This window comes from Salmo salar, chromosome 06 (genome assembly GCF_965601325.2).
Source record: "Salmo salar chromosome 06, fSalSal1, whole genome shotgun sequence".
Taxonomy (NCBI): domain Eukaryota; kingdom Metazoa; phylum Chordata; class Actinopteri; order Salmoniformes; family Salmonidae; genus Salmo; species Salmo salar.
The window spans coordinates 32,697,081-32,709,754 of NC_138296.1; the positions used below are offsets into that span (position 1 = coordinate 32,697,081).

Here is a 12,674-nt window from a genome sequence, read left to right on the forward strand (position 1 = left end):
AATACCAACTCCATATTATGGCAAGAACAGCTCAAATAAGCAAAGAGAAATGACAGTCCATCATTACTTTAAGGCATAAAGGTCAGTCAATGCAGAAAATTTAAAGAACAGTCACAAAAACCATCAAGCGCTATGATAAAATTGGCTCTCATGAGGACTGCCACAGGAAAAGAAGACCCAGAGTTACCTCTGCTGCAGAGGATAAGTTCATTAGAGTTAAATGCACCTCAGATTACAGCCCAAATAAATGCTTCACAGAATTCAAGTAACAGACACATCTCAACATCAACTGTTCAGAGGAGACTGCGTGAATCAGGCCTTCATGGTCGAATTGCTGCAAAGAAACCACTACAAAAGGACAACAATAATAAGAAGAGACTTGCTTGAGCCAAAAAACACAAGCAATGGACATTAGACTGGTGGAAATCTGTCCTTTGGTCTGATGAGGCCAAATTTGAGATTTTTGGTTCCAACCACCATGTCTTTGTGAGACGCAGAGTAGGTGAACGGATGATCTCCGCATGTGTGGTTCCCACCGTGAAGCATGGGGAGGAGGTGTGATGGTGTGGGAGTGCTTTAATGGTGACACTGTCTGGGATTTATTTAGAATTCAAGGCACACTTAACCAACATGGCTACCATAGCATTCTGCAGCGATACGCCATCCCATCTGGTTTGCGCTTAGTGGGACTATCATTTGTTTTCAACAGGACAATGACCCATGACATCCCTCCAGGCTGTGTAAGGACTATTTTACCAAGAAGGAGAGCGCCGGAGTGCTGCATCAGATGACCTGGCCTCCACAATCACCCGACCTCAACCCAATTGAGATAGTTTGGGATGAGTTGGACCGCAGAGTGAAGGAAAAGCAGCCAAATAGTGCTCAGCATATGTGGGAACTCCTCCAAGACTGTTGGAAAACCATTCCTCATGAAGCCAGTTTAGAGAATGCCAAGAGTGTGCAAAGCTGTCATCAGGGCAAATGGCGGCTACTTTGAAAAATCTAAAATATATTTTGATTTGTTTCACACTTTTTTGGTTACTACATGATTCCATATGTGTTATTTCATAGTTTTGATGTATTCACTATTATTCTACAATGTAGAAAATATCTGGTTTGCGCTTAGAATTTTTTTTATAATAATTCATGAGTAGGTGTGTCTAAACTTTCACTGGTGCTATATATGCAGAAGCACACACTGAAATACCCACACCCACCCACCCACACGACACTTCCGCAAATATGTATACAAGATACAAACAAACAAGTAAAGGCTAATATACAGTGCATTCGGAATGTATTCAGACCCTTTCACCTTTTCCATATTTTTTTACGTTAGAGCCTTATCGTAAAATGGATTAAATCGTTTATTGTAAAATGGATTAAATCATTTTTGCCCCTCATCAATCTACACACAATACCCCATAATGACAATGCAAAAATGTTTTAAAAATAAAACACTGAAAGATCACATTTACATAAGCAAAAAAATGTTTTTAGAAATGTTTGAAAATGTATTAAAAAAAACTGAAATATTACATTTACATAAGTATTCAGACCCTTTACTCAGTATTTTGTTGAAGCACCTTTGGCAGCGATTACAGCCTCAAGTCTTCTTGGGTATGACGCTACAAGCTTGGTACACCTGTATTTGGGGAGTTTCTCCCATTCTTCTCTGCAGATCCTCTCAAGCTCTGTCAGGTTGGATGTGGAACATGGCTGCACAACTATTTTCAAGTCTCTTCAGAGATGTTCGATCAGGTTCAAGTCCGGGCTCTGGCTGGGCCACTCAAGGACATTCAGAGACTTCTCCCGATGCCACTGCTGCGTTGTCTTGGCTGTGTGCTTATTGTCATTGTCCTGTTGGAAGGTGAACCTTCGCTCCAGTCTGAGGTCCTGAGCAGGTTTTCATCAAGGATCTCTCTGTACTTTGCTCTGTTCATCTTACCCTCAATCTTGACTAGTCTCCCTGTCCCTGCCGCTAAAAAAACATTCCTACAGCATGATGCTGCCACCACCATGCTTCACCGTAGGTATGGTATTGGCCAGGTGATGAGCGGTGCCAGCTTTCCTCCAGACATGACGCATGGCATTCAGACCAAAGAGTTCAATCTTGGTTTCATCAGACCAGACAATCTTGTTTCTCGTGGTGTGAGAGTCCTTTAGGTGCCTTTTGGCGAACTCCAAGCTGCCTGTCATGTGCCTTTTACTAATGAGTGGCTTCCGTCTGGCCACTCTACCATAAAGGCCTGATTGGTGAAGTGCTGCAGAGATGGTTGTCCTTCTGGAAGTTTCTCCCATCTCCACAGAGGAACTCTGGAGCTCTGTCAGAGTGACTATTGGGTTCTTCTCCCCCGATTGCTCAGTTTGGCCCGGGCGGCTAGCTCTAGGAAGAGTCTTGGTAGTTCCAAACTTCTTCCAATTAAGAATGATGGAGGCCACTGTGTTCTTGTGGAACTTCAATGCAGCAGACATTTTTTGGTACCCTTCCCCAGATCTGTGCCTTGAGACAATCCTGTCTTGGAGCTCTACGGACAATTCCTTCGACCTCATGGCTTGATTTTTGCTCTGACATGCACTGCACTGTTGGACCTTATATAGACAAGTGTGTGCCTTTCCAAATCATGTCCAATCAATTGAATTTACCACAGGTGGACTCCAATCAAGTTGTAGAAACATCTCAAGGATGATCAATGGAAACAGGATGCACCTGAGCTCAATTTCGAGTCTCATACAAAGGGTCTTAATACTCATGTAAATAGGGAATTTCTGTTTTTTATTTTTTAAGAAATTTGCAACAATTTCTAAATACCTGTTTTCGCTTTGTCATTATCGGGTATTGTGTGTAGATTTTTACTTAATAAATGTTAGAACATGGCTGTAACGTAACAAAATGTTGAAAAAGTCAAGGGGTCTGAATACTTTCCGAATGCAATTAGGTACGTAAAATGGCGATCCTCCTGCGTACTTGCATCAAGTTTCTAATTGCGGGGCTGCACACGTCTGCATATTTTAGCTTCGCAACTATAGAGGATCGCCATTTTGCCTAGCTTATTGTAGTTGCATACAGCGTAGGGTGTCAATTAAGGCTTAACACATTGACTGAAAAGCTCTTACCCTCTGTTGTGGTTGGGCCTGTGTTAATGTTGCGGCTGGGCCTGTGTTAATGTTACAGGCTGGGCCTGTGTTAATGTTGCGGCTGGGCCTGTGTTAATGTTGCGGCTGGGCCTGTGTTAATGTTACAGGCTGGGCCTGTGTTAATGTTACAGGCTGGGCCTGTGTTAATGTTACAGGCTGGACCTGTGTTAATGTTACAGGCTGGGCCTGTGTTAATGTTACAGGCTGGGCCTGTGTTAATGTTGCGGCTGGGCCTGTGTCAATGTTGCAGGCTGGGCCTGTGTTAATGTTGCAGGCTGGGCCTCTGATAATACAATATTTTAGCAGATGATTGAACTAACACAGTGATTATGCTAGCATGTTGCACATTGTACGTACACAGACAAACACACACGCACGAACGCACACACTCTCCCACACACATTATTCACAAGTGACATGTTAGACCAGAAAACATCTTAGCCTCAGTAGCAGGTTGTGCCTCTGTTAATAAAAGATCATGAGGATTTAGGGGATACATTTAACTAACATGAGTTGTTAAGCATGAGGCACGCATTTTAAAAAGACAAACACACCACTCACACACACGCTAAGGGGCCCCCCCCCCCCCAAAAAAAACTAACTCAGTCGGGGTCTTAATCCCCATTGATTTTGTTAGCCAAAATCTCACTCAGGGCCCCCAACAGGCTAAAGCCGGTCCTGCACACAAACACACACACACACACACACACACACACACACACACACACACACACACACACACACACACACACACACACACACACACACACACACACACACACACACACACACACACACACACACACACACACACACACACACACACACACACACACACATTTTTACAAGTGACACAATAGGCCAGAAAAGCTCTTACCATCTGTAACACCATCTGCTAATGAAAATGATAAGATATTAGGCAGGGCATTAATTGAGCATGAGTAGAATAAGAAAAACAGTTTTGTCCATTTGTAAAGCTAGCATGATGCACCTTATCCACACATACATAAACACATACAGGTACACTTCCACATAACAGTATGCGCACACATACAAGTAACACATTCAGCTAGAGAAGCACTTACCCTCTACAGCAGGCTGGTTTTGGGGGTTGAACTGAACAAGTAGTATTGCACCTTGTAAGCATTCACACACACACACACACACATTCCGTACAAGTGACATGTTAGGCCAGAAAAGCTCTTACCCTCTATAGCAGACCAGGCTTCTGCCAAGAAAACGGAGGGCTTTTAGAAGAGGAACTTGAGTAATTACTTAGTAAATATGGCATGATTTACACACACACACACACACACACACACACACACACACACACACACATACACATACACATACACATACACATACACATACACATACACATACACATACACACACACACACACACACCTGTTCATACAGAATGCTATCTTCATACATTGCATACACTCACGTAAGTATCACATTCAGCCAGAAAAGCTCTTACTCAATATAAATAAGAGGGTTTAAGGAACCGGACTTAAATGTTGAGTAGAGCTGCCTTACATGATGCAATATGAACTCACACACACAAACACATAGGGTACACAGACACAACTAACACATTTAGCCAGAAAAGCTCTTACCCTCCGTAACAGGTTCGACCACTGTCAATACAATGACAGCATTTCAGTGATATGAACTGGACTGTACCAAATGATCTGAGTCTGTACCAAAGCTAGCATCAATGCAGTATGCATACAGATGTAGGTTCTTAATTTGACCACTCTTTCACATTTCCAGTTACTGCAGGATTATTTTCCTGGTGTAACAATCTGGCTCAAATTAAGATCGTACATGTACATATACACTCTCACACACACATAAACTACTCGTATACCCATAAGCAAATGCCTCCACCATCTCTCTGATGAACCGTAGATAACACACTGACTTCAACTTAATGCTGTGTGTGTTATACATTGAAGGACCATATTAAGCCAGAACAGCTCTTACGCTCTACAGCAGGTTCGGCTTCTGTCAGTAAAGATAAACAGGGCTATCAGGGAGGACGACTGGACTTCATTGTTGAATAGAGCTGACATGATGCACGGTGTACACATACAACACTCTCACAATATATGCAAACTTACCGTGTACACACACCCAACCTATGTGCTCGTGCTGCATACACATATTTAAGTAATACATTCAGCCACAAAAACCTTTCCCCTCTATAGCAGGCTGGGCCTCTGTTAATACACACAAATGGATTTCAGTAGGAGGTACTGGACTTAAGTTCGTACTGGAGCTAGCATTATGTACACACAGTCACACACACACACACACACACGCTCACACACATATGTACAAAAACAGACACAAACATACAACACGGACAAAAACCTATACCTGCACACTTCCACATACAATACATACACCGACACAAATGACACATCAGACAGAATAGCTCTAACCCTCTTCAGCAGGCTGGGCCTCTGCCACTAAAATGAGAGGATTTCAGTGTGGAGTAAGTGTGTAATAAAGGTGGAATACTGCAGTAGCAGACACTCACACAAACTCACACACTGAGTACAAGGAAATACACATCCGAAACGTTTCCTGAACAATCCTCCACATATGTATGTATGTATGTATGTATGTATGTATGTATGTATGTATGTATGTATGTATGTATGTATGTATGTATGTATGTATGTATGTATACACTGTAACAAAAAGATGTCGATTCAACGTACAATTGTTTTTTGTTGTGAGTTTGTTGAACAATCCTACTGCAGCTGGTTGTTTTACAAATGTACGTTGAACCAACAGATTTTTTTTTTAACAGCGTAAACACACAAAATAAATAATAATAAACACTCTCACACACCACACACACCCCATACACACACGCACACCCAGATACACACACGCACCCAGAAACACACACTCCAGTGCCAAAATAACCCACATAACAAACATCACCTCAACCTTAACATAGGTAGTTCTTACCAACTGATTGGTGACCTGTTATCTCAGGTAATAAAAAAAACCCAGTAAGAATAAGAATAATGACTAATATATCATTTAAATGAATATAGTCTGCTTTGTCAGGCTTAAACCAGTAGGAAATTGTGATAGGCGTGAATATAAACGTGTGAAGCCTAAGTTAAGTGTATTGGCGTTCTATCTGATCAACACTGTCATGGTGCGTGGTGAGAATCATGCATGGCCACTCTCAGTCTCATCCCCACAGAAAGCTACTTCTGTGATTGGTCTTAGAGGCCTTACCATGATCCTCCGCTGGCTTCGCTGAGTGAGGGAAAACAGTTAACCGACATTACATTGGAATGATGAGGGGATGATTATGCCCTAGTGACTAACACAAACACACACAAAGGGACACAGGTTAACACACACACACACATGTCCTGTTCTCACCCACCCTTATCTGTAAAAAAAAGAGGAGAAAAATTTAATCAGACATTGATTTTAGTATAGGCCTAACCATTCATTGAAGTATTTAATGTAAAAGTATTTGTCATCCATTTGTTATGAGTGGACTCACCAGCAGGTGCTGCTGCAGCCTTATCTGTCTTGGCAGCTACAATTAAAGGACAAACATATACAATAATGAATAACTAAGTGACATATGTTTTCATCAGTTGTATGTAGAGGTTCTGTATAGAGAGCAAAGGTTAGATTCCAACCATACCATCTCGAAAACATCATGAACCATTAAACTTACAATATAGTTAATATAATACAAAATAATCACCACTGTAAATTACCAATATTTGACTTCACACTGTGCAAACATGCATACATACAAACATTCACAAATGATTTGAATGCACAAGTCTAGATATGCATAATCCACGCCTGCACACAGCACTGTAGTGTAAATTCAGAATGTTGATACATTAATGCATTCCCATGTACACTGTACATACAATATTATACCGGTACGTAGACACAAGTTCATACGATAAACAAATACATATTTTAATGTAACCACAGAGGAGTTGCACATTCACTCAACCTTGCTTTGTGCAGTTCTTACCAATTTCTTCAGGCTCTGCCTCTGGCAAAGAAAGAGTATTGGAATTGGAGTCAAAGTAAGTACACTGTATATAGAAAAAAAGGTTGGCATTCATTGGGATGACTCATGTACTGGAGGCAGCTCTGCCATGTAGTCACTAGCTGGCACAGCCACAAAGGAATTGGCTTTGGGGGTGACCAGTGAGATATACCTGCTGGAGCGTGTGCTATGGGTGGGTGCTGCGAGATAAGGCGGGGCTTTACCTAGCAAAGACTTATAGATGACCTGGAGCCAGTGGGTTTGGCGACGAATATGAAGTGAGGGCCAGCCAACAAGAGCATACAGGTCGCAGTGGTGGGTAGTATATGGGGCTTTGGTGACAAAACGGATGGCACTGTGATAGAATGCATCCAATTTGCTGAGTAGAGTGTTGGAGGCTATTTTGTAAATGACATCACCGAAGTCAAGGTTCATGAACAATAATGTGACTGAAAAATATCAAAGAACGCAGCCTCAAGATTACGATGCTTTTGATAGGGTTTAAGACCATCAAAGTACTGATATCTGTGATAAACAATACCTCCACAAGGGTGCCTAATGAATGTAGAGATTAAGACTTAGTTACTGAAAAACAAACTGAACATCACAGTAACGGTAATGATCTCTGGCTCAAACTGGCAGGACACATAGATCTGCCATCCAAAGCTATAATTTGTACAGACAGTGTCCTTGTTCAGAGCACCTGTTAAAGTGATAACATAAATAGTCTCAGTGCCTTGGGATTTGTAGTCAGCTAAATCCATTAAACTACCCAACCACAGAATGTAGAACATCAACCAAGTCTCCCGAACCATCTCCATCTGATCAATCACAACTGACTTTGCAGAACTATTGTCCCAGGAACCGAACTGCGATTCTGAGATTTCAGCCTTGGCCTTGACACTCTGGTTGTGCTGAATGACCCTGGCTGTGGTTTCAGTGTTGGCATACTGAGCAGCCGACACGTCTATTTTTGAAAAGGTTTGTTTTTCAGGCAGCAATATGTTAACGTTCTCAGCACATCTAGTTTTATCCCTGGCAACACCCACTGTCTTAGGTCTCGGGGGGGTCTTTGAGGGGCATTAAATGCCTTGTTTAGCCCAGGTTCTGTGCCTTTTTTAGCAGGCCCAGTCCATAGATGGAAGGTAAGTGGGTCAGTGAAGTTCTGGTGCTCCATTCGCTGCTCAGTCCACTATTGTTGACTGGGATGGGTGTTATGCACCATTGAGCACATGCCAAGAGACGGTAAGCCCCGATGACAAGGCCTTGTGTCCTAAGCTGGCACAAAGCATTTGTTTAACCACCCATCATGACAGGATGAGTGGCTGTTGTGAAGCACAGGAGAGATCTGGAACATGTAGTGACTATCACTGCATGGTCTCTTTTGTGACAACAGTGTAGAAGTCAGCAATCAAAATGACAAATCCTGTCCCTATACTACAGTATGTTCCAGAACGGTGGTTACGAGTCAAATCCCCTGTTCAGATTCCCATGAAAATGTATGATAGCAGAAATTGATAGATGAGACCATCCCTAGATTCCATTGCTAAATAAGATGCCTTAGGATACTATAAAAACAGGCCGGAATTTTGGTTAGACCAACACCCAACCCCTTCTCTCCTTCAGCCCAGTATGGCCAAGGCTTCTCTCTGGTTACGACCTGTCAGCACTCTCTCTATCACAGGCCGGCTCAGTGTCTGTCTATCTGCCGTACTCATACCAAAAGTTCTAAGTACAGTGTTAAGTCAGAGAGAGAGGAGAGAGATAGAGTGCGAGAGAGAGAGACAGACAAAATGACAGAGACAGAGAGAAAAGATGAGAGCGAGAGAAGAGAAGAGAGCGAGAAATGAGAGAAAGTGAGAAGGAGCTAGAGGGAGAGGTAAATGAGAAAGGCCATCAGGGGTCAGATATGGTGAGAAGTGTTCAGTTGAGGGCTTGAGGGTCAGCTCCATCAGATTTAGTCATGGGAGAGATGGATACCATGGTGTATATTTAACAAATATCCTGTGAGATAGTTGATGAACCAGTGTTTGATTTCCTCGATTTCTCTACCCAAGCTGCCCCATCACTGTCAAGCCTTCCTCTAAATATATACTGAACAAAAATATAAATGCAACATGTAAAGTGTTGGTCCCATGTTTCATGAGTTAGAATAAAAGATCCCAGAAATGTTCCATATACACAAAAATATTATATATCTCCAATTTTGTGCACAAATCAGTTTACATCCCTGTTACTGAGCATTTCTCCTTTGCCAAGATAGTCCATCCACCTGACAGGTGTGGCATATCAAGAAGCTGTCAGGTGCTATATATACACAGTTGAAATCGGAAGTTTACATACACTTATGTTGGAGTCATTAAAACTCGTTTTTCAACCACTCCACAAATGTCTTGTTAACAAACTATAGTTTTGGCAAGTCGGTTAGGATATCTACTTTGTGCATGTCACAAGTAATTTTTCCAACAATTGTTAACAGACAGATTATTTCACTTATAACTCACTGTATCACCATTCCAGTGGGTCAGAAGTTTACATACACTAAGTTGACTGTGCCTTTAAACAGCTTGGAAAATTCCAGAAAATGATGCCATGGCTTTAGAAGCTTCTGATAGGCTAATTGACAACGTTAGAGTCAATTGGAGGTGTACCTGTGGACGTATTTCAAGGCCTACCTTCAAATTCAGTGCCTCTTTGCTTGACATCATGGGAAAAACAAAATAAATCAGACAAGACCTCAGAAAAAATTGGTAGACCTCCACAAGTCTGGTTCATCCCTCGGAGCAATTTCCAAACGCCTGAAGATACCACGTTCATCTGTACAAACAATAGTACACAAGTATAAACACCATGGGACCACGCAGCCGCCATAGCGCTCAGGAAGGAGACGTGTTCTGTCTCCTAGAGATGAATGTACTTTGCTGCGAAAAGTGCAAATCAATCCCAGAACAACAGCAAAGGACCTTGGTACAAAAGTATCTATATCCACAGTAAAATGAGTCCTATGTCGACATAACCTGAAAGGCCGCTCAGCAAGGAAGAAGCCACTGCTCCAAAACCGCCATAAAACAGCCAGACTACGGTTTGCAACTGCACATAGGGACAAAGATCGTACTTTTTGGAGAAATGTCCTCTGGTCTGATGAAACAAAATTGAACTGTTTGGCCATAATGACCATCGTTATGTTTGGAGGAAAAAGGGGGAGGCTTGCAAGCCGAAGAACACCATCCCAACACTGAAGCACGGGGGCTGGGGGGGAGCATCATGTTGTGGGGGTGCTTTGCTGCAGGAGGGACTGGTGCACTTCACAAAATAGATGGCGTCATGAGGATGGAAAATTATGTGGATATATTGAAGCAACATCTCAAGACATCAGTCAGGAAGTTAAAGCTTGGTCGCAAATGGGACTTCCAAATGGACAATGACCCCAAGCATACTTTCAATGTTGTGGCAAAATGACTTAAGGACGACAACGTCAAGGTATTGGAGTGGCCATCACAAAGGCCTTACCTCATCCTATAGAAAATTTGTGGGCAGAACTGAAAAAGCGTGTGCGAGCAAGGAGGCCTACAAACCTGACTCAGTTACAGCTCTGTCAGGAGGAATGGGCCAAAATTCACCCAACGTTTGACCCAAGTTAAACAATTTAAAGGCAATGCTACCAAATACTAATTGAGAGTATGTAAACTTCTGACCCACTGGGAATGTGATGAAAGAAATAAAAGCTGAAATAAATCAATCATTCTCTCTACTATTATTCTGACATTTCACATTCTTAAAATAAATGTATTTGGCTAAGGTGTATGTAAACTTCCAACTTCAACTGTATGTGTATGTGTATGTGTGTGTATATATATATATATGTGTGTATACCCTTTGACTTTTGTCTATATATATGTCTATATATATATATATATGTCTATATATATGTCTATATATATATATATATATATATATATATATGTCTATATATATGTCTATATATATATATATGACGGAGAATATAGAACAGTTTCTTCTCTATATTCATGCCTCAGTCTCACTGCTCTGAATAGTGGTGCTGCATCTTTTTGGGAAAAATCCATCATATTATATTATAATCATCATTTGAGATTTACAGATTAAAACCTCTTTGGGCTAGGGGGCAGTATTTTCACGTCCGGATGAAAAGCGTGCCCAAAGTAAACTGCCTGCTACTCAGGCCCAGAAGCTAGGATATGCATATTATTAGTAGATTATATAAAAGCTATAATTGTTAGATTTGGATAGAAAACACTCTGAAGTTTCTAAAACTGTTTGAATAATGTCTGTGCGTATAACAGAACTGATTTGGCAGGCGAAACCGCGAGCACAATCCATCCATGGAAAAAATGTTTTGAGGTCAATGTGTTTCCATTAGTTTTCTATGGGAAGCCCTTTTTAATAGGTATCTGGTTGCAGTTCCTATGGCTTCCACTAGATGTCAACAGTCTTTAGAAATTGGTTTATGTTTTTCTTTTGAGAAATGAAGAAGAAGTCCTGTTCTTTCCATGTGTCACTCAGATGGACTCAAGTCTTTTGGTGCACGCGACATGGAACGCGCTTGACGTTGTTTTTTTCCGGTATTAGAAACAGTTCTTTCCGTCTTAAATTGTATCGTTTATTTACGTTTTAGGATACCTAAGGTTGGATTAGGAAAGTTGTTTGAAATGTTTGGACCAAGTTTACAGGTAACTTATTAGATACTTTGTAGGCATGTTGGGCGAGTTGAAACCGGTGTATTTCTGAATCAAACGCGCCAAATAAATGGACATTTTTGGGACATAAAGAAGGACATTATCGAAAATGACTTAAATGAACAAAAGGACCATTTGTGATGTTTCTGGGACATTTTGGAGTGCCAACGGAAGAAGATCTTCAAAGGTAAGGCATTAATTATATTGCTATTTCTGACTTTTGTCGCGCACCTGCCTGGTTGAAATCTGATTTTCATGTGTTTGTATGCGGGGTGCTGTCCTCCGATAATCGCATGGTCTGCTTTCGCCGTAAAGCCTTTTTGAAATCTGACACAGTGGCTGGATTAACAAGAAGTTAAGCTCTATTTTTTCAAATCAATCCCGTTAACGGGATCCGAGCGGGAATGGGAGTTAAGGGATCCCTAAGAGGTTATCAGGGACAAATCAAAATGGCAAGTTCTTAACCATTCAATAAGAAATGGAAATGCGTGGGAGGGACATTTGGCTTTTGAACTATGCTATACAGTAAATGAAAGTGCACGTCTTCACTCACAGGGTTATATGGATTAAGGATATCATATACTTTCTCAAAATATACAGAATCTTTCAACATTCGTACCAGGTAGCCTGAGTATTTCTTATATATATATACTCACTCAGCTCTCTCCCCCTCTACTTCTCCCTCTCTCTCTCTCTCTCTCTCTCTCTCTTTTTGAAGGGTAACCTCCATGGAATGTTCTTAATCTCTCTTGACCTTT

General features: G+C 41.4%; 1 protein-coding gene across 1 annotated transcript in view; it reads right to left on the reverse strand.

Annotated features, from left to right (window-relative positions):
• Positions 1 to 12,674, reverse strand: part of mypc1 (Myosin-binding protein C, slow-type) — a 47,209-nt gene that overhangs the window by 24,139 nt on the left and 10,396 nt on the right. The window contains exons 2-3 of the mRNA NM_001146386.2: positions 6,689 to 6,724; positions 6,566 to 6,571 (exon numbers count right to left, since the gene is read on the reverse strand). Of these exons, the coding sequence (NP_001139858.1) occupies positions 6,566 to 6,571; positions 6,689 to 6,724 (42 nt within the window). The remainder of the gene's footprint in view (positions 1 to 6,565; positions 6,572 to 6,688; positions 6,725 to 12,674) is intronic.